Source organism: Alnus glutinosa, chromosome 1 (assembly GCF_958979055.1).
Source record: "Alnus glutinosa chromosome 1, dhAlnGlut1.1, whole genome shotgun sequence".
NCBI lineage: Eukaryota > Viridiplantae > Streptophyta > Magnoliopsida > Fagales > Betulaceae > Alnus > Alnus glutinosa.
Window position 1 is genome coordinate 6,511,616 of NC_084886.1, and position 21,707 is coordinate 6,533,322.

The following is a 21,707-nucleotide window of genomic DNA, read 5'->3' on the forward strand; positions in this document are numbered from 1 at the left end:
TCATTTAATTAAAGGAAAAGAGAAAATGGGTAATGTTAGGTACCATATTTTTATCATCTTAAAGTTGAAGTGACTTTTAAAATTATCATTAGATCAAAATTTAATAACAATCTACCATACATTCAAGAATTTTAAAAGCCATGTTAATTTGGAAGGATAAAATGATAATTGTTAACATTACTTGAGAGGAAAGAGGGAGAAAATGGAGAAAGAAAAGAATAAAAAATTACTTTAATCGGCTACATTAACAATTTATATGTAAATGTTTATTGTAACAAAAATTTTATTTTGAAACATATGTTAGAAACTGAAAAGAGCTAAATATAATTATTATCAACCTTTAAAGCAAGAGGTGCTCCTCTTCATGTTTGAGAAAAATTAAATATTTAGGATTTGTTTGGATTTGTGCTTTTTTTGAAAAATATTTAAAATTATAAATATTGAGAGAATTTATTTTTTTAAATTATATTAGGATGGTTTATTTTTTTTAAAAAAAAGATAATAAAAACTAAATAAAATTTAAATTCTAAAAAACAACATTTAAAAATTTTTTATTTTAAAAAACAAAAATCACCCAAACATGCCTTTAAAATTAACCGAAGTATTAAATGGATTTTTCAATTTTGGCGTCATTTTCCACTTGCCCTTTTCTGGTTATTAACCTACGACGCCTCTATTTCCTACTGTGGCTTAGTGGCCGACCAACTAGCAACTAGTCCGTGAGCGGTGGCGGTGAGAATGGCGGCGATGCTAAGGAGCGCCAGGGGGAGCATGAGCTGCGTGTTAGGGCTTCGGAGGTTGAGCCACGCCATGGCCCTGCCTCCGCCGTTAGATGGGGTCATTCACCGCGGGGTCACATCTCCACCGTGCGTTTTGCCTGAGTTCGATCAAAACTGTGACGACAACAACAACAACATCGGATTCGGATTGGGGTTCTCGAATTTTCCTTATGGTGGATCTATGGAGCTTATGGCTGTTCCCAAAAAGAAGGTAACTTGTGACTCATCAGTTATCATTATCACTTCAGTTTCTTCGTTTTCTACTTCGGCACTTCAGAGTTTGATTCTCTCTCTCTCTCTTAAATGAACATTTGTAAGTATTGAGTTTTTGGATTTGGAGGTCTGGGTTTGGTGGATAATGTGGAGTATGGTTGTGTTTGGGGTTTAGGGTTTAGGGTTTAGGGTGTTAGAGTCGAAGTTTAAGGGTTTTGAGTATTGATAGTTTCAGATTAATTTGGGTTAAGATATCTGAACGATTACTTTCTGTGTTCTGAATTATTAGTCTTTGGATTGTTATTAGTGGGTGATGATTATTTGGTATGGTTTTATCAGTTTCTCTCTCTTTCATTCTCGTTTGTGTGGGTTGGGGTAGGCATTATCAGAGTTTTTCTTGGAAGCTTTCTTTTAACGACTATATGATTCTGACTTGCCTGTTGGACATGTCCTTTTTTCCATGTTTATCTTCATCTGTTTCAGCCAACGAGGGTTGGTAGCTTTTTGGTGCTAGATTAGTTTGAGGTTTCTTTTCATTCAATGGATAATTTTCACTGCCTTAGTTTGTGTGTGGAGATTTTGAATATGAAAATGATACTTAAAAGGCTTTGTATATAATGCAGACTTCTCCCCATAAGAGAGGCATAAGAAATGGACCAAAGGCTTTAAAACCTATTCCTGTGATAATGCGGTGCAAGTAAGTATTTAGCCAATACTTTTTTTTGATAAGTGTGTTTTTCCAATATTGGTATCTGCAAATGTTTCATGTTTCATGTGGAAGTCATATATTCCAGAAATATATGTATTTTTAAAATTACATGATGAAATTAGGTAACAATGTTTGATTTTTTTTATACAGTTTAGCTCAGCTTGCCTTTCCGGACAAACAAATGAATCTTGGAAATTTGGCTTCCGGTTATGATTGGAGGATTTTCATAATTTAAAACTAAAGCATGGCAGATTGTCATTTACTCAAGTTTCTCCTGTTTTAACGAGACTAAAGAACATTCTTGGTTTCTGTTATTGAGCCTCGTTTGGTTCATGATCTTCACACTTGAGAAGCCTCTGTTTGAGTAGACGAATAGAGGTGACAAAGCATTTACTTGAAAAGGTTTGGCTGCGGCTTTGCAAAAGAAAGGGGTTGATTTTCATAAATAATGACACGAACTGAAACAAGTTGTTTATTGAAAGCCATTGACGAAAAGATGAATTTGAATGAATTTATGGCAAAGAAAGCATGGTGCAGTGGTGCACCACCTTATGCCTTTATTTACTAAAACAATCGATCTCATACAACAACCGTGTGCATAATAATGACTAAAAATTTCAGGTTTGCTTATGTATAAATCCACCACCTCATGCTTGTTTTGGACCAACAATTATGATACCTGCTTAAAAATTAAATATTCACTTACATTGACAATTAAAAAGTGAATTTGTAGTTACATTGATTTATCGTTTTTACAATGTACAATGCTCTGTTGCAGGGGCTGTGGTCGGGTCAAGCTGCAACACTTCTACTGTTGCAGTGGAGATAGGGGAAATGTTGGTGAGCAAGATGATTCAACCAGATGATCAAGTTCTCTGCTATGAAGATCGAACCTTGGTGGCCTCATTCGAGTTTTAAATTCTCAGTTTCGAACATATCTTCATGAAGTTGTTGGAGTTTATATTGGATATTTCTTCCCGGAGTGCAGGTTATGTTGAGCCTGTTCTTTTCATGGTCGATACACTTTTCTACTAAATGTTTATCAGTGTGAGAACATCATCCACTGAAGCTGGGTTTGTGGATAAGCTAATTGGTTAAATAGTTAGAAGGGTTCCATGCAAATGGACTAAATGGGAGTAGATATATGGGAAGAATAATACGGTATTTTAAGTATTAGGATCTGCACTTCTGCCTGGGCTCAAGGTGCTTAATTGGCTATGCTTGAAATTTTGTAATTATCATAAAATTGTTTGGCTTCTTTTGGTTGTGTTCCAATACACTAACATTCTTAGTCAGGCAGTTCTTGCAAAAGATCAACAAAAAGTCTAAAATTGGCGTAGGCTGCTCTCGGTGAAAAGCTACATCGAAATAAAACATTTCCTCACCGGCAGATATTAGCTATTACCAGGAATTTCGTAGAACTTTTTTCTTGGCCAGTTCTGTTATGGTATTAGAATTTGCATGCTAGAGGATTTAGCAAGACAGAATATCTCATGAAAAGTTATATTTGTCCTAGCTTATCTTAGAGAATGAGTAGTTTAATTAAATAAGGATAGTTGTAGTTATCTATCTAAGTCAGTCTTTTAATTAGTTATAGCACTATGGTGCATAAGTTATTTAATAGTAGGTTTTTATTGTTATGTGTAAGAGTCTCCAAGTTAGAGTAGGAATTTATCTTCGAGTCTTTTAGTTTGATTTAGTTTGAGTTGTGTAGTTATGTAGTTTCCCATTTAAAGGATTATCAGTTAATAAATAGTAGGTTAAATACCCCATTGATACCTAAGCTTTAAGCGTTTTTAAATTTAGTACTTGAGTTTTCATTTGTATTATAGGTGGTACCTGAGTTAAGGGTAAAAACTCATTTGGTACCTCTGTTAGATTTTTCGTCTAAATTTTAACAAATCGTCACGTGTCAACCTCAGCAGTTGACATATGGCACTATATAAAAAAATTAAAAATCTTTTTAAAAAAAATGAAGGGGGGGGGGGGGGGGGGGGGGGGGACCAGCTGGCCACTCCCATTTTGGCCGAGGGGTATCCCATGGCAGAGGAAAAATAAAATAAAAAATGATTGGCTTTGGCCCTTGGAGGTGGCTGAACCACCCACATGGGCAAACCTTTAAAATTTTTTTTAATTTTTTTTTTTTTTTTTTTTTTTTTTTTTTTAATTTTTTTTTTTTTTTTTATGGGTTTTGGTCCTTGGGAATGGCTGAACCACCCTCTAGGGCCATAGGGGTGGTTTGGCCACCCCCAGATCGGCCGAGCTAGGAGTGGCCGAATCACCCCGTGGCTCCCAAGGGTCAAAACCCATAAATTATTATTATTTTTATTTTTTTGCTATGGATGGGGTAGTTCGGCCACCTCAAACTGGCTAAGAGTCACCCTTCTTCTTCTTCTTTTTTTTCAATTTTATTATTTTTAATTAGTTTTTAAAGATTTTTATTTTTTGTTATGTAGTGTCATATGTCAACCTCAGCGGTTGACACGTGGCGAGCCGTTAAAATTTGGACGGAAAATCTTACAGAGGTACTAAATAGGTTTTTACCCCTAACTCAGGTACCACTTATTATACAAATAAAAACTCATGTACTAAATTTAAAAACGCTTAAAATTCAGGTACCAATAGAGTATTTAATTTGAAATAGTAAGCAAAATTAATTTGTGTTTGAAAAGGGTTTAGGTTCCTTTAGAATTTAAAAAGTCTAAGTTTTCTCAGAATTTAAGTTCTAGGTTCTCTTAAAACCTATTAAATTATCCCATTGTGTATTTGCAAAATCATTAAGAGAACAAGTTCATAATCATATTATATGGTTTGGTTTCTTCAAGTTTCAAGTTATACTTGTTTTGAATTGCATAATCCCGTGAATCATCATGCAAGTGTGCTTAAAGGCATTTGATCGAGGGCACTACCTAGGTGTTATGTATTGTATCCCCAGCTCCCTGCACGTAAAGAATGAAGTAAAAAATGAGTAATGCAAAAAAAAGATTTATGTCTTCTTTGTTTTTTTTTTTTTTATTGATGAGGTTTTAATAATTATTTTTGGATCAAAATTTAATAGTGGTTTATTGCAAATTCAATGGTGATTTTAAAAGTCACATTAATTTTGAAAGGACACAAGAGAATTAGAGAAATACGGGTCTTTCTTTTAGCATTACGTAAAATTAAAAAAAAAAAAAAAATGGTAAGAAAAAAGCATACAATTTATTGGATTTGACATGTCACACTATCGGAATCTATTAAATTGATTGCATGAAGTAAATTGTGTTTTGGCATACTTTAAAGACCTCTGAGTTTATTTTAATACCATAGAAAACTAATTGCAAATTAGATAAACTACGATGACAAATTTTGCATTTTTCCAAATATAAAATATGGCTTAAATTGTCATAAATTTTTTTATAATTATTACATAAGTAATGCATCATCAACGATTATGACAAATGCTACACTTTTCAATTTTTTTTTAAAAAAATTTACTTTTCAAATGATGTGTTGCAATCTTATGTAATTTATTATTTAAAAAAATGTGCCATCGTCTCTTATTTGAGAAATTTATTTTGAAAAATTTAACATTTTTAATTGAGAGATTATTGCACCCAAGTTCACATCGACATGGCTTTGACAATTTTGTATATGCTTTTTCAAGGTTGAGTTGTAGTTGTGGTTCTAAGGCCTGCATTAATTAACTTTCATTTTTCATCTTGTTAACTTTGGGTTTCTTTTCGGGTTGCTCAATCGCTCTACTGGTTGCTATTGTTTTAAGAATAGAAGCTCATAATCTTATGGATAAGGAGGAGGGCACCGAGTACATGGAAAACATTTTCCCACTATACAAGTAACTAAAAACCTCCCTGAAACTTGTATCCACTAATCCATATGAATAAAGCCCTTTTTCAACTTTTCATCCAGCCTGCTTTTCTCTTTAACAATGTGAATTTCCTTTCAGTTTATTTGCATATATTGTTCTACATATGCTCATGTATACATATGCTCGTGTATGGGGCAAACATATACTTCTGGAGACTGGAGGCGTTATCGGGTCAACCATCCATTTATATTTGGTTTCAAGCGAGGAACTGAGTTGGGCTATTGAGAAGTTTTCCTCCTCAGCGCTGGTCTTGAAGTACTTTCATCAGCTGGTTTCCTTGCAAACTTGCACCTGGACATGGACTCAAATACTCAAGACTACAAGACAGTCACTGAACTGGTTCCTCTGGGCTTACTTACTGTAAGACTTATAAAGTACGAAATTTTTTCTTTTCTAGAGTACTTTAAACGTGTTTGTCACAACTAATTGCTGCTACATGATTATGGCCAATTTTCTTTTTCTCACCAAACTTTGGTCTGGTGTTCCAGTTAAATGCATAATACAAAACTTCCCCAGATTAACTTCAATCTTCTTGTCTGCAGTTTGTGTTTGTCATCACCTTCTGCCCTTTCAACATCATATTCCGTTCAAGTCGTTTCTTCTTCATTAAATGTATCTTCCGCTGTATTTGTGCCCCTCTCTACCAGGTAATGGAATGTCAATTACTAGATAACATTCCTAAGATGAATTAGATATCATTCTCGATTGTCTTTCCTTGCAGGTTACTCTACCAGATTTTTTCTTGGCAGACCAGCTTACTAGCCAGGTTTTTACACTTCCATGCATTTAATTGGCTGCAATACTGAGTATCTATGACTTTATATTTTTATTATGCTGTTTGCTGCTGTTTGACCTCAGGTCCAGGCCTTTAGGATTTTTGAGTTATACATTTGCTACTATGGATTGGGAGAATACTCAAGGAGGCAAAACAAGTGCCGTAGTCATGGTGTCTATAATACCTTCTATTTCATTGTCTCTGTTATACCATTTTGGCTGCGCTTCCTACAGGTATCATTGAACTTTCTTTTCTTTATGTTCCGAGTGTGCTACTTATGATGCATTGTGGAAGTGGATATGTGATAGAATCCCATAATTTTGATGAGTATAGAATCCCATAATTATAAGGTTAGGTTAAGTATATATTATGTTCCGTTTAAGTGCTATTCATCCCTTGAATTCTTTGATGATTCTATAACTAGTTTAGAGGAGACTTTTATTTCTGGGTAGAAAGATGTCGTGCATGATGCTGATTTCTCTGTTCTACTTGCACCACTGAAAATACATGTGTCATGAAATTCAAATGTGCGAGTGTTTGTTTGTTCTTAAAAGTGGTTGGCTTGCCTTCCCCCTCCCCATTGGGCCAATTACTTATCAAAAAAAAAAAAAAAGTGGCTGGCTTGCTGTTTGGAGACCACTGAGCTTGACTTATGACTCAACCTCCGTGGGTCATGCATTCGTTCATACTATCTGACTTTCCAGATTTTGACTACCAATATCTTGATTAGTACTGCATCAATCACGTTTCCATTTAAGCTTGTATAATTAAATCCTAGCGAAACAGAAACAGAGGCATAGGTGCAGCTTAAGAGGATTTTTCTTCCCCTGTTAGAAACTAGTTCATAAAATATGATCCCATTCAGAAACTGCAATGGCTCTATGTCCAACTACCTAATGCTCGTGCATCCAGTTCCATTGCAGGACTAAATACTTGGGATTTTTTTTATTTTTTTTAAAAAAAAGAGAAGTAGAAAAACACTGACAGATGGTGCATGTCATTTTGTAGTGCATTCGACGATTTTGTGAAGACAAAGATGCAATGCACGGGTTCAATGCTTTAAAGTACTGCTCGACCATTGTTGCAATTCTTATTAGAACAGCTTTTGAACTAAAGAAGGGAATGACCTGGTTGGTGTTAGCTTTAGTCAGCTCTTCTATTGCAGTAACGTTAAATACATACTGGGATATTGTTGTAGACTGGGGGCTTCTGCGAAGGCAATCAAAGAACAAATATTTGAGAGATAAACTTCTAGTTTCACACAAGAGTGTCTACTTTGCAGCTATGGTATTCTTCATTCTGGATTTGAGAAGATTTAATTTTTTTGTCATTGTTCTTCCCATTAACCCAATTTGTTTGTGGGCTTTCATAGCAGGTCTTGAATATAGTGCTGCGACTTGCTTGGATGCAATTGGTGTTAGGATTCAGATTGCAATCCCTCCATAAAATGGCCATAACAACACTCATTTCCTGCATAGAAATTATTCGCCGTGGCATTTGGAGCTTCTTCAGGTATTGTATCTTTTTTGAGATCAGAATCAATGCATATTTGTAGAGTTTGGTTTTGCTCTTAAGTTCTACCAACACCCTCCTAAGTGACCAGTTTGTCTTAATCTCACAACACATAAAAAAGCCATCATTAAAGCACATAGAGCTCAAGTACACCACTATTTTTGAGTTCTCATGCAATCAATGGCTAGAGGGCTGATACAGTTATCATATGTAGCTCAAAATCGTGACAATCTGATAGAGTAGGCTTTAAGGAAAGCCAAATTAAGTGGTTGTTACTAACTTGTTTGTGCTTGAACCTTGTTTATTCAATCAGGTTGGAAAACGAGCACCTAAACAATGTTGGCAAGTACCACGCATTCAAGTCAGTCCCGCTTCCTTTCAGTTACCAAGAGACTGATGACGATGAAGAAGAAGAAGAAGAAGACAGATGATTAAGCATCAACACAATGAAAATGCAGTTGTCCACCAAAGGCCATAGGCCATGATGCAAATGCCTTTGCGTTGAGGGTGATCCCTAGTCTTGAAAAACTTTATTTAGTCTTTGGTATCTCGATATATACATAGAAAACCTCCTGTTATGGACGAAGGCCCAACATTTATGCTGTTGAACATGGATTCATGGAGCAACAATTCCTAAAGCCACTACGATCTTTGGATTTCACTAGCCTTAGGCTCATGTCATGCCTTGATCTTTCCGATAACTTGTGTTTAAAATCTCGTCCGAAAAAAAATAAATAATTTGAAGTAGAGATGTGTATCATGTTGTCATTCTCTTTGCAAATTTAATATTGAATTATGTGGTCCAATAGATTCAATGGTAAATTTGCACATCTCTTAGATGGAAATTAATAAGGGATGTGATCCCATAGATTCAATGGTAAATTTACACATTTCTTGTGCGGAGATGGATAAAAGATGTGTAAGAGAATTAAACCACTTCTTCATAAATCAATCTCAGTTTATTAGAAAGCAAATCAAAGGATCCTAGTGCACTTTTTTTTTTTTTTTTTTTTTTTGACATGTCCATACAAAAGGGGGAGGGAGGATTCGAACTAGTAAACTCCGCTTCATGAGACATGATTTTTAGCAGATTGAGCTATCCTTTGAAGACAGGTTCTTAGTGCACTTAGTGAAGATGATCATTTGTTAGTCTGCTCCTTAAATTAAAAGGATCCTCTTTATAGTGTAATATCATGTTTTATCTTTAATATATAGTGTAGTATTATTTAAAATTTTAAATAATATAAGATATTAAGAATGTAATAATATTTACACAATTAAATACATAAAATTTAAGTAAAATAGATCTATTTCTATTTCAGTTGAAATAAAGAGAATTTTATTTCCGTCCAAATTTTTTCCAAAAAAAAAAAAAACAAGCTGAAATAATTTTAGGGGCTATTTTTTCTATCTTCAAAAGTTAATGTGATTTTTAAAATTATTATTAAATTTAAAATGAAATATTATTAAATTTTAATTCAAATGTAATTTAAAAAATTACGTCAATTATAAAAAGATAAAATAAAGAGTACTCGGAAAAAAGCCGACCAAATTAAAGTGGACGGCTGAGAGACTTGCGTGGTAAGCACGAGGAGTCCCTGATCCCATTGCCTAGTACGCATAGCGTAAACCCTGGAGACTTGCAAATAAATTCTGCTAGATGTCCGTTTGTTAATTCGCCATGAAAGAAACGAACTCAAAAATTAATAACAATAATAATAATAATAATAATAAAAAAAAAAAAAAAAAAAAAACGGAGCTCGAAGACCTTTCGCAAGGGTTTTAGAGGTTTTAAGCAGCCATGGGAAGCGTGTTCTCTTCCACCACAACAAACCCTAGCGACAGTCCCAGCGCTGACTCAGCGATTCCCAGCGACTCTCAGAAGCCCGACTCGCCGCCCAACTCAGAAAACAGTAGAATGTCCGATTCTAATTCCAAAACCCTAGACCCTAAATCGGAAACCCCCGAATCCAATACCCTGGAAAACCCGGCTTCAGCTGAGCCCTTGGATCCGTCAATCGGCACCACCCTAACCCCAGAAGAAGAGAAAGTCCAAGAAGAATTGGAGCAATCGGAGAAGGAGGTCCCTGAGAATGGAGAAGAAGGCGAAGAAGAGGGAGAGTGTGGGTTCTGCTTGTTCATGAAGGGAGGTGGGTGCAGGGAGAGCTTTATAGCGTGGGAAAATTGCGTGGAGGAGGCCGAGAAGAACAAGGAGGACTTGGTGGAGAAGTGCTCGGAGGTGACTGGGGCGTTGAAGAAGTGCATGGAGGCTCACGCCGACTACTACGAGCCGATACTCAGGGCCGAGAAGATGGCCGAGGAGGAGGTCGTGAAGGAATTGGAAATGGAGAAGGAGAAGGAGAAGGAAGCTTCTTCTGGGGGTTCGGACCTAAATACGGGTTTGGATTCGAAGGTTTCGGAGAAGAGAGAGGCTTCTAATTGACAATTGAGGCGGTTAGGTGCTTTTTCTTTTTTTAATCTGTTTCATCATAAATGAAAATATCGATTTCTTGTACTTTTTGGGTTCTATTTTGCCGGTATGAGCAGCGATAAAAGAGAATTATTTCGGAGTTTTCTCCCCTTTTTTAGAGACAATTAGGAAATCGTGGTGATTGGAAGTGATTGAGCTTCTATCACTTTTTTTTGGCTTCAGAATAACAAAATTGAAAATTTTTATGTATGTTGGTACTTACAAAGTGCAAAGATATAACAGAAAGGGTCTCTTGCAGTCTCATTTTATTCAGCTTACCTTATTATTGCTTCTTTGTTCAACTGTTCGTGTATACTGTTTCTGTTATATTACTTCCATGCTGCTGGGGTTTTTTTTTTTTCTCTGATTTCATTTGGAATATCGAAAGGAGCTTCTTGAAATTGTTATAATATTTGATGGTGTATTACTGGGTTCTGTTAGGTTATTTGCAATTTGATGGTGTTTTTTAGAGACAATTGTTATAATACGTGGCAATTCGATTTCCACGGCTAGTCCGTACATCTCCCTTCTCTGTGCTTTGACGCACTTCTGTGTCTCGTCTGACTTGTTGGTTATCTTGTGCGGGTTGGCATATTGATTGAATTTTAGATTTTTTACTTAGTAAAGATTAGTATGTTAACCATCAGCGGAGACTGTATTTGTATTAGTTTGTTGGAACCTGTCTGGATCCTTCTCTTTCAGTTAGTTGTCTGGGCTCTTTAGTGTGTCTGTACCATTTGATTGCTTTGAAATTGGTAACCTGTAATAAAAACAGGTGTAAGAACCATGTCTTTGCTTAAATTTCATATCAAATGATGCACTTCATATGTTTGCTGGATGCTTTTATCGGGCATGTTAGTTTATGCAATTGCTTGGTGAATATTCGCATCTTAACCATTCCCTTATGGGCGTCTACTGCATTTCACGTGTTTAGCATCGCTCTGAGCTTGTTATTGGGGGCTGTAGTTAGTTTATGAGTTTCTGCAAACCTTTCACGTCCCTTGCCTTATAGCGTGACACTTTATTTCACATTAATTTTCTCTTGATTTTAGACTTTTGGGAGTTTGATTTTCTGTCACGTCCTGCATTTAACGTTACTAATGCTGTTCCAAGCTATTGTTGTAGGTTATTGTGGATATGATTGCTATTATAGGGGTGGGGTTTCTGTTCCAAATATTTCATGTTGCATGAGCACATTGTTTTCCCCTCCCCTTCATAATTTTCTCTGTTTTGTGTTGAAAGTAATTAAAACTTAGCTTGTGTAGCTAAGGCCATCATGTGTACAAAAGATTCCATGCTGCTTAAACTGACAGGTGTTGCTTGTGGGGTTTGCGAACGCATCAAAAGTAAAAAATGAGGATTCTACTGGTCAACTGCAAAGTTCTAAGTTATTTAGGTAATTAGACTGTCCATTGTTGCTTATCTCTGTTTTCTTTGCATGAGTCATGGAGATCTACTACAGGTTGATGTTAGCCAGAAAAGAGTTTTAGTGTTATTTTGGATTTTTAAAAGATATGTGCCCTTTGAATTTGAGCTAAGGTTTGTCAATTGTAGTGAATGAGAAGTGCTTGTTGCAATTGTCGACAATGTTATGCTTTCTGGAAAATTAGGTCTTTTGGGATTCTGGGTTGTAAGAATGATCTGCCAAGGCCTGCTCAGCCTGGTCAAGTATCTTGTTCTACCTTGATTTGGGATCCTGCTTGCAGCTAAAAAGGCAAATCAGTTATCTTATAGTATGCTACAATGCTTCCATATGGCTGCTTGAATTTATGGAACTCTCGGTTTTCTTTTGGCATGGTTCTTTTATGATTTACGTCATCTGGTTTTAACTTTCTGCGACCTTGAAAGTCACAAAATACCTTGATTTGCTGTGAGAATGCAATCAGCTTGATTTGAAAATCATGTCACAAAAAATACCTCAAATATTTCTTCGAGTGAATCTCTGTTACGTTAATGTCCTTTTTTATGCCTTTAACTTTTTATATTTTTGTGCTTTTTCCTTGTTCATGATCTTATGGAGTGTTTTCTCTTGTATACTTTCTTGGGTTGTGCCCTATGTGCTTCTAATAAATTTGGTTTACTTATAAAAAAGGAAAGATCATAACTAAGGTTTTGCTCAACCAAAGATTAGAATTGGGAGAAGAATTGTTGGAGAATCTAAGGCAGAGCTCTGGGGGAAGATCTTATAGATGTATCCGTTGGTGACTAAAGAATAGAGACAAAAGCATCGGGAGATTTGGGGCGAGATGATTGAGAGCAAGAAAAGCGAGAGTAAGGGAGAGCTTCGGAATTTGCAAAATTCCGTAAACTACGGAGACATCAAAGCTTCTTCGAGGTGTAGGAGTGACAAGGCCAATAGGTCGTAGGGGCGCCTATTGGCCTTGTGGGTGCCATTTGATTTCTTTTGCTGGTAGTCTTTTGGTTGTTTCTTTGTTTTCTAGGTTTTGTCTTGGGGGCTGTTTTGCAGGGTTGTTCGGGTTTTTTCGGGTCAGTTGTGGTTCTTCTGTATATACTTTCTATGTATGTCGGCGCGCTTTTTTTTCAATAAAATCAACGTACTTATCAAAAAAAAAAAAAAAGATTAGTGGCCTTATGATCATTGGCTTGTTTATTGAAAACAAATTGTCATTTAGATCCCTAGAGAAAAGCTTTTATTTGCTTTTTCAAATTGAACAAATCATTAGTACACTTGGTGCTACAACCTTGAGATAAGTAGTGTTTGCCCCTTTTTTTTCTTCTAAATGCAGTCCGCGACAGCCTACTCATCCTTGTCGTCGTCTTCATCATAGTTGAAGGGTAGCGGTACAGACTTGAATGCTCGGTACTTGCCAACATTAGTCAAATGCTCATTCTCCAACCTGATAAATCACCAAAATTTAGAAGCTCATAACTTGCACCAACTCTCAACAAGCCATCCCACATCTTATGCATAAATCTTTAGCCTATATTAACATGTAGGAATATAATATCAAAATTTGACTGAAAATGTTGGTTACCTGAAGAAATTCCATATCCCACGACGAATGATCTCTAGGCTGGCTACAATGGTGATTAAGGACTCTGTATGTAAGAAAGACACCTTCAACTCCACTACAGTTTGCAACCAAGCAAACCTCAGTAAAACATTCAACACCTGCATTGTCGTGAACTTAAAGATTGTTAGTGTCAGAATTTTTTATGCAAACCCTCCTAATGTAAAGTCATATTTGCTCACCATGGCTCCAAAATATACACTTTTGTGAGGTATTAGGAGCTTGTCTCTCAACCAGCGGTTCTTCGATTGCCGTTGAAGAAGCCCCCAGTCAATACAGAGGTCCCAGTACGTACTAACAATTGCTGCACCGGCTGAGAAAATCCAGGCTAAAGCTCTCCAACCCAATCCCTTGTTAAGACTGTAAGCTGTCCTCATGCAAACAGCCACAATTGTCAGAAAATATTTCAGCCCGTTATATCCCTGCATAGAATCTCTCTCTTCATACAGGCGACGGATGCACTGAAGAAGAAAAAGGGATGTATAAGTGTCTGCAGCAATAATCATATCATTCGAGTAGAAGAAGGTAAGTTCAGTGCATGCCTGAAGGAGTCGAGACCAGTATGGAATCACAGCAACAATGAAACAGAAAGTTTTGAATACGGTGCTTTTTTTGCAAGTGTTGTGTCTATGTTTGTAGTCTCCCCAACCATAGTAGCAAATGTAGAACTCAAGACTTCTAAGGGCTTGCACCTGAACAAAATAATGATCAATAGAGCGAATTTCTTGATGGGCGAAAGAAAAAGGAAATTTGTAGATTGATTCAGAGCATATGCCATTTTGCTAACCTGGCTAGTCAACTGATCTGCCAAGAAGAAATCTGGGAGTGTGACCTGCAGTGGAAAGAAAGTCGCAAATGTTAAATAATACACACCCACACCCACCAAGTCACCGCAGTTCAATTATAATTATCTTTATCGACCATTTTTTACCTTGTACAAAGGAGCACAGATACAGTGGAAGAGACATGTGAGGAAGAAGAAACGACCTGTGCGATACATTATGTTGAATGGGCAGAAAAATATGATAAGCACAAGCTGCATGCACAGAAAGACAGGATCAGGTTCAGTACGTGTATGCATTAGAAGTTAAGGCTCCTTTTGTTTCTGAGTAAAATATTTTTTGAAAAATATTTACTATATTTTTTTTGATATTTGGTACGACCGAAAATAACAATCAAACAGAAAATATTTCCAATTTGACCAAAAAAACTTTTTTAATTTTGAAAAATAATTTACATTTTTAAATTTTGTAAACCATTTTTCGAGTTTTAGTTTTTCATTCTCAAACCGTCGTATCACCCCATATACCCCCCTGAGCCACTGTTAGCCACCATCGGACCATCACTAGACCACTGTCGGGAACTCAAATTATTAGGTTAATTTTTTTTTAATTATTTATATTTTGTGGATAAAAATTAATTTTTATAGGTTAATATGATTGAATGAAAATAAAAAATAAAAAATTTGAGATTTTCTATACGCGCCAAACATCATAAAATAGTTTTAGTAGAAAACATTTAAAAATTCTTTAAAAATATTTTATACCTAACCAAACGGAGCCTAAATGTGAAAAAAAAAAAAAAAAAAAAGTAGTATATAATCTTACAAAAACCAAGTTGAGAGGTAAAAGCTCAGTGAAGGCATTGTAATGTGGCGAATGCATGTCAAGGTTTGAGAGCACGCTGGCGAGTGCAAGCGCCGCAAGACCAAAACTGAGGAGAAGAACTTCAAGGTAGCCCACCTCGGTTCCTTCCTTGAATCCAAATATGAATGAATAATTGACTCGGTACCGCCTCCAGAAGTATATATTTGCGGCGTACATCAGCATGTGCAGAACTATAAACCCAAACAAGCTGCAGATCGACAAGAGCGTACGTTTTATATATTTTATTTGGAAATTTAATCGTACAAGTTGAGATTAAGAAGAAATCAAATTAAGTTACCTGTAAAGGGGAAACATGTTCTCCATGTACTGGGTGCCCCCCTCCATATTCATGATACCGCGGGCACGTATGATCAAAACAAGAGCTACTATCAGAGCTGCTGTGCACCCAGCAAAAAAACCTGATTTTTTTTTCGAATTAATGACCAGATTCAAGGGAAAGAAATGGATATCCGAATTTTCCATGAAGTTCAAAGCATACTATATATATATATATATATATATATAAATTAGAGATCGATCTTACCCATGGAAAATGTTATCCTATGTTTGTCTCTCTTTGCCTTGGGTCTTAAGATGTTGATGGCTTTAGTGCGGTTAGAGTTGGAGAAATGCTTGATGAATGTAGCTTCAACCCTTTCCATAAGCTTGGTGACCTTCTCCCAATGGCAAATTATGGCATACCAGATTAGAAGGAAATTAATTAAGCCTAAAGTTTGAGTAGTTTCGAGATTAAATGGTCTGCGCGCATGTCTCCCCATACATCTCTCTCTCTCTCTCTCTCTCTCTCTCTCTCTCTCTCTCTCTCTCTCTCTCTCTCTCTCTCTCTCTCTCTCTTATGAATATAGAAATCTCACCTCATCAGAGCTGCCAAGGAAGGAGTTATCCACCATTTTCATGTAAGATTTTGCTGCATGCCTTGAAGTGATCTGCAGTATTAGGCTAAAAGTATTAAGAACCAAAATCAATTTCCAATATATATATATAAAAAAATCAACTTCCAAACCCGGCCTGTAGGAAAAGAGCAAACGACTGTAGCTTTTTGTTCTTCTTAATTTCCTCTTCTAAGCTTGCAATATCTTAATTGTTTGTAAAATTCTCTAAATGTAATAATAATGCTCGATATCAATTGTAAGAGAAATTTTCTAATTTACTTTTTTTTTTTTTTTTTTGTTCTTGTGGGGCAGGAGTACCTTATCATATTTCTTCATGATCTTTGAAAATGCCAGTGTATTCAAGAAGCTGCATCATTCATAGCAAATATTATCTGAATTTAGAAGAAACAGAATGAAAGCTAATAAAATATTAATACAAATTAATTAACAAGCACCTATAGCTCCTTAGAAGCCGAAGCTTCTGGTAAAATTCAACAAAAGCCAGCTTAAGTTTTTCTTCGACTTTCTTGAGATTTTCCCTGCTGAATTTCAGCTCTGTCTGCATAGGGTAATTGAGGAATCCTTTAATGGTTGAGCGAGGAGTCTCCAGAGTGTTGTTCATCTTCACATGCTTAAGTACTTCAAGTGGAGCCGGTCTAGTGGCCCTGATGTTGTTCGGCGGCTTCAAAGACTTGACATCTTTTTCGTCACTCGATTCATCTGATTGTCCACGGCTGCTCGGCCCACTCTCTTCAATCACATCCATGCCCATGGCAACTCTTCCTGCTCACACACCATTTAGTTTGGTTAATGCAGAATTCTAAAAGCAAAACAAAAACTGTCTTAACATGATCAGCAACATATATATCAGATCGAAAATAGAATAAAAGCAAACTTCACTATATATACTTGCTCTGGCTCCACTTGGTGTAGAAGCCGACAACGCAGCTGTTGAAGCTGCAACATCTGAAGCGAGACGAGTCATCTCCACTGACCAGTCAAACCCACCTCGAGGATTCTCCACTTTGATTCGAAAAGCAATCAAAGCATCCATTTGCTTATTCAGCGTCGCCGCTTCCTTCATCACCTCCTCTACCATGGACCTGTAAAACTTGTCCACTTTATTGAATTCATCATCCAGCCTCCTGAAGTAAACTAACTCATATTCTCCGCCATCTTCAGCGGCCATGAGAAACGTAGTCTGACAGCTTTGGGAGCCATCCCGGTTCACGGATTTAACCAGAATGGCTTGGGTTTCAATGTCATGATCAGGGGTGGATGGGCTGGGGCTCTTGGGTTGGTTGTATCTTTGTGTCAGGCCACTAAAAGCTCTGTAAAGTGTGGCCTTTTGCTTTAGGCCGGCCGGTGTGGCTGGTGGCCGGTTTCTTTGCTTGAAGCGTTGGATTTCTTTCAAAAGGGTTTTGAGATAATTATAATCCATGTATGCTTCTTGCCATTCCGGCACCATTTGTGCCGTGAATTCCTTCCCAAATTTCATGTTTTTCTAGCCTCTAAGTGCAGTAAAACAGTGGGATGCTGGATAGTTTTTTGATTTAATGTGTGGGAAGAGAACCCCTTGATAACTAACGAGATTTATATGCACAAGTTGAGATGAACTAACTTAAATTGACTTGTGTTTTCTATCAACTCAAAGTCACTCAAGTGGGTCAAATTTTTGCCTTCAGATTTTCTATAAATGATATTCCGTACGTGAGATTTTTCTATACATGCTGTCTGCCAAGAACGAACCGTGAGACTTTTCCCTCTCTTTTTTTTTTTCTTTTTCACCAATTTTCCGCTGGCCACGAGAAGATCGAGAAGGACGATCATAGAGAGAATTTATAACACGTCTCCTTCTAAAAAAAAATGATATTTTGTATGAGAGTGAAATATGGAAATATTAATAAATCTTTGTATTTGTCTCCGAGGGGTAGGTCAATTGGCTGAAAACCACGCCTCAAGAAATGGAGGTCACTAGTTCGAATCTCTCTCCCACCCTCCTGCTGGACATGTAAAATAAAAAAAAAAAAAAAAAAAAAAAAAAATCTTCGTATTTTGATGTGATTGACTTATTTTGTACCTTTTTGGTGATTTGAAAAATGAATTAGTCATAATAAATTAGTATCAAAACTTGGGTTTTTTTTTTTAATTTTTTTTTTAATTTTTTTTGCGTTATGACATTCACAAAATTTGAAATATAAAAGTTTGATAATTAGAATAGTTTCAGTCTTTGGCGCATCAAATGCATGCTTTTTATTTTTATTTTTATTTTTTTTTAATGGAGAAACAAAGCTACTAACATTAATTCTAAAAGTCCGAGGGCACATTACAGTGGGTAGAAGCACACAAGCACCCTACACAATAAGCCAGAAGATCTATCCTGGGTGTTGCGTACAAATACACAAATATTACAAGAAACATGCGTTTGAGCCACTCTCTGACAATAAAGCTCCATAACTAAAGAAGAGATGGCAAATCCGAGCTAACAAGCCCTAAAAAAACTGACCCATAATATTTGCAAATCCATAGACAGACTTTGAAAAATACTTACAAAATACAAGAACAGAAAGAAATACAACAGAAAACCCAATACAGAGCTGGCAAACAAAGAGTGCTAGAGCCACTGGAGATGGCATGTGGTTGACACGCGCCAGCCTCGAAGATCTGCCCACTGCAGACCACCGCCATGGACCACCAAACGCTAGCCACCAAGACCTAGAAGATGGGGCGTGGCCCTCACGCGCCGACCAGGGAGGTAAAACGAGGCCGTGGAGAGCAACGGTCATACCGGAAAACGACGGCAAAGACGACAACGGGGCGCATGTCAAGAAAGGACCAGTGGAAAATCCTAGATCTGGCTTCAAACAATGCATAAGAACGAAGAGAAGAGCGGCCTGATATCGTCGGAGACACGACTGGAAAAACGACTCCCAAAGAACGTCTCTTGTTGCCTTCCTGCCAGAGGAAAAACAAGAAAAGAAAACACAAATAGCCTCCACCAGATCTATCCCGGGAGGACCAAAACTCCAAAGCCCTGATGGCTTGGAGACGTACACCTAACCTGACGTAGCGTAGGCGGATAAGAGTGAAGAGAATCTGTGTTCTCTAACAATAACGTTCAACTCACAAGTTGAAGAAGAGAAATTTCAATTTTCCATTGCCAAAACACCATGATCTTTCTTCTTACATTGCCTCCTTATTTATAGTGTAGCCCTAGTGGCTTGTAAATTAATAAAATAATAGTAAAAAGATACCATCAAATCCTCATTATTGAGAGGAGATTGGATGGACATGGTAATCCCATGATTTAAGGAAAAGTATGACAAGATAATTATCAAAAATATTAAAATATGGAAGTCAACAATTCTTCCATGATTTTAGCACAAAAATATCTAGAAAATCCGCTCGGCTGCTCCTTCTTGAAAATCTTCTCGGCTGATCCTTCCGCAGGAGCCTTCTGCTTCGATTTACCGAGCTGGGTCTCGGTTATTTGGCGAACGGGACCGAGCTGGGCTTCGGTTATTTGCCAAAGTTGGATCGCAGCATTTTACCAAGACGACTCCCGCCACATCTCGGTTATGTGCCGATCCAAACACCCCCTCTCGGATATTGTCCGAGATAACTCCCCCATCTCAGATATTATCCGAGACAACATTATGAACCTTCTGAGGTGCCTCCTTTGTTTGTCCTTCATCATAACCTCCAATGGATCTAACCATGGAGGAACAAAAGAACCAACCTAGCCCAGAAAGACTAGGTCGTTGGAGTCCAAAACTGGGAGGAGGGAGGCATGAAGCCTCCCCCCCCCCCCCCGACAAGCAGAAACCTTTTCTTAAACTCTCTCTAGAAAACTCAGAGCCTCTCTCTCTAGAAAACTCAAAACTACATGCTTTGTTGCAACAATAAGGCTTAACAAAAATTTTGAATGGCGAAGCAACATTATCAAAGGTAGAATATCATAACTTGAAGAAAGAGCTCACAATGCTTTCTCTCTTTCATATGAAATCTTAAACGAAGTCTTCGATGAAGAGTCTATCACTAGTCTTTAGACAAAGTTAAAAAAATTTGTACATGAGGAAGTCTCTCACTAACCAATTGTATTTGAAGTAAATGTTATATACCCTCAAAATGTAGGAATATACGTTTCTTTTTAAGCATTTAGATGAATTTAATAAAATTATTATAGACCAGAAAAATATTGACATTAGAATTGATGATAAGGATCAAGTCTTGGTTGTATTATGATCACTGCCGAATTTCTTTGATAATTTCATTAATTCAATGTTTGTACGGTATTATGGTCACCCCCTAACTTGTGTTTTTCAAGGGTGGCTGGACCACCCCCTCATTTGAAGGTCGCAGGGGTGGTTTGGCCACTCCTAGCGTGGTTTTTGGGATGGCCCGAGCCATTCCGAAAACTCCTATAGGAGGTGGTCGGACCCTTCCACCCTTAGGTGAGTAGTGAGAGGGTGGTCTAGCCACTCTCAAAATGCGAAGAGGGGAGAGCCAACCCCTCCGCAACATTTTTTTTTCCTTTTTGGTTAGGTGTTAGGTTGATGTGACAATTTATACTCGCAGCACCATTTAATTGGTGTTACAAGGCTTTTTATACATTTAGTAAAGTTCTCAACCAATAGATGGATGGAATCATGAAATTGATAAACTTGTAAAATACATGTATCAATTATGTCACTTTTTAAAACGTACCCTTGCACCTATTTATAAGGAAGTAAACTACAGGTACCAATCATGCATTTGACAAAAAAAAAAAAAAAAAGGCACAAATATTACCACTTTTTTAGTACCAACACTAAATAGTAAATACCATGAATAAATAGTATGAATATTTTTTCCTTTCTAGCTACCTAGAAAGTTCCGCAAATACAATGAATTTGGATCCTCGGTCAGTTCCAAAAATGTAGCAGTCAAAGAGGGACAACCACCCTGGCCAAAATTTCCCGACTGATGAAAGGCAAGATGGTCGGTCAATTCCAATGAATACATTGAATAGTACTCAGATAGCCTCATCGCTGAAGAGAAAAGGGAAGTAGGGTCGGTGTTTTGATTTTCTCCTCAACTATGGTCAGACCATTCCCCATGGCTTAAGAGGAGGGAAAGAAAAATGGACTTAATCAACTCATAATTTTACGTGAACTTAAAACTAATATATTGATTAAGTTTGTTCATTAAAATAATTTTTTAATATAAAGTAAATTTTTATTTTTGCACAAATTAAATTATGCATAAAAAAGAATTATATGTAACTCAACATAAAATATGACATTTGTTGAAATTAAATATCTCCTAAGAGATGGATTTTTCAAGTTGTTTGGAAAAAAAAAAAATATAAAATTAAAGGCAAAAAGCAAGAAAAATGATTTAATTAAATATTTAAATATATTAAAAAAAAAAAAAAAACACTCCATCTAAATTTGCCGCTTAAGCCGGCCCTGATGAGATTATATGTGGATGGAATAAAATGTTCTGAATTATTTTTTACTCTTATATTTTATGTAGTTAACGTGACAAAATCTAGGCCTTGTGTGGAAGAAAACAGGAAGAAACTGTTAGAAATAAATACGTGGGAACTACATAAATTAATGAAAGTAAAATAAAATTTTTATGAAAAATCACTAAAGTCTTGGACAATAAGGCAAATATTGATATTTCTCTTAAACAAATATTTTCTCCCACTTATTCAATAAGTTTTGTAATAGGAGAATACAACAATCATGGCCTTGAGATACAATACTACCTGAATGTAATGTGTAGATTGCAAATTTTGAACACTACTCTAGATAAGAAATTCT

The 21,707-nt window shown here is 36.5% G+C and overlaps 3 protein-coding genes and 1 pseudogene across 4 annotated transcripts; 3 read left to right on the forward strand and 1 right to left on the reverse strand.

Annotated features, from left to right (window-relative positions):
• Window positions 1-632: 632 nt before the first annotated feature.
• On the forward strand, window positions 633-2,996 carry LOC133858437 (uncharacterized). Of its 2 annotated transcripts, none has more exons than XM_062293907.1 (3): window positions 633-990; window positions 1,616-1,689; window positions 1,852-2,212. In XM_062293907.1, the coding sequence occupies exons 1-3, from the start codon at window positions 739-741 to the stop codon at window positions 1,934-1,936; spliced, it is 411 nt and encodes a 136-aa protein (XP_062149891.1). In that variant the 5' UTR covers window positions 633-738; the 3' UTR covers window positions 1,937-2,212. The 2 variants fall into 2 exon arrangements, with proteins under 2 accessions (XP_062149891.1, XP_062149890.1); XM_062293906.1 differs by lacking the exon at window positions 1,852-2,212 and adding an exon at window positions 2,480-2,996 and having other exon boundaries at window positions 639-990.
• A 2,409-nt stretch (window positions 2,997-5,405) lies between these two features.
• On the forward strand, window positions 5,406-8,631 carry LOC133863505 (phosphate transporter PHO1 homolog 10-like; annotated as a pseudogene).
• Window positions 8,632-9,579: 948 nt separating this feature from the next.
• LOC133858438 (uncharacterized) lies at window positions 9,580-10,599 on the forward strand. Its single transcript, XM_062293908.1, has one exon. The coding sequence runs from the start codon at window positions 9,658-9,660 to the stop codon at window positions 10,297-10,299; it is 642 nt and encodes a 213-aa protein (XP_062149892.1). The 5' UTR covers window positions 9,580-9,657; the 3' UTR covers window positions 10,300-10,599.
• A 2,317-nt stretch (window positions 10,600-12,916) lies between these two features.
• LOC133868933 (phosphate transporter PHO1 homolog 3-like) lies at window positions 12,917-17,449 on the reverse strand. The gene is made up of 13 exons (XM_062305931.1): window positions 16,807-17,449; window positions 16,353-16,680; window positions 16,216-16,264; window positions 15,880-15,951; window positions 15,549-15,678; window positions 15,303-15,423; window positions 14,966-15,212; window positions 14,290-14,394; window positions 14,146-14,190; window positions 13,901-14,050; window positions 13,541-13,819; window positions 13,323-13,459; window positions 12,917-13,184 (listed from the first exon to the last, which is right to left on the reverse strand). The coding sequence occupies exons 1-13, from the start codon at window positions 17,393-17,395 to the stop codon at window positions 13,085-13,087; spliced, it is 2,352 nt and encodes a 783-aa protein (XP_062161915.1). The 5' UTR covers window positions 17,396-17,449; the 3' UTR covers window positions 12,917-13,084.
• Window positions 17,450-21,707: the final 4,258 nt, after the last annotated feature.

What these genes read in the sequence shown, in the direction of transcription:
- LOC133858437 (XM_062293906.1), top strand. Translation starts at nt 739, where the DNA reads ATGGCGGCGATGCTAAGGAGCGCCAGGGGGAGCATGAGCTGCGTGTTA. An exon ending in TGGCTGTTCCCAAAAAGAAG is followed by an intron (nt 991 to 1,615) that starts GTAACTTGTGAC and finishes TATATAATGCAG; the next exon opens with ACTTCTCCCCATAAGAGAGG. An exon ending in CCTGTGATAATGCGGTGCAA is followed by an intron (nt 1,690 to 2,479) that starts GTAAGTATTTAG and finishes GCTCTGTTGCAG; the next exon opens with GGGCTGTGGTCGGGTCAAGC.
- LOC133858438 (XM_062293908.1), top strand. Translation starts at nt 9,658, where the DNA reads ATGGGAAGCGTGTTCTCTTCCACCACAACAAACCCTAGCGACAGTCCC.
- LOC133868933 (XM_062305931.1), bottom strand. Translation starts at nt 17,395, where the DNA reads ATGAAATTTGGGAAGGAATTCACGGCACAAATGGTGCCGGAATGGCAA. An exon ending in TCATGAAGAAATATGATAAG is followed by an intron (nt 15,952 to 16,215) that starts GTACTCCTGCCC and finishes CTAATACTGCAG; the next exon opens with ATCACTTCAAGGCATGCAGC. An exon ending in ACTGGTCTCGACTCCTTCAG is followed by an intron (nt 13,820 to 13,900) that starts GCATGCACTGAA and finishes TTTCTTCTTCAG; the next exon opens with TGCATCCGTCGCCTGTATGA.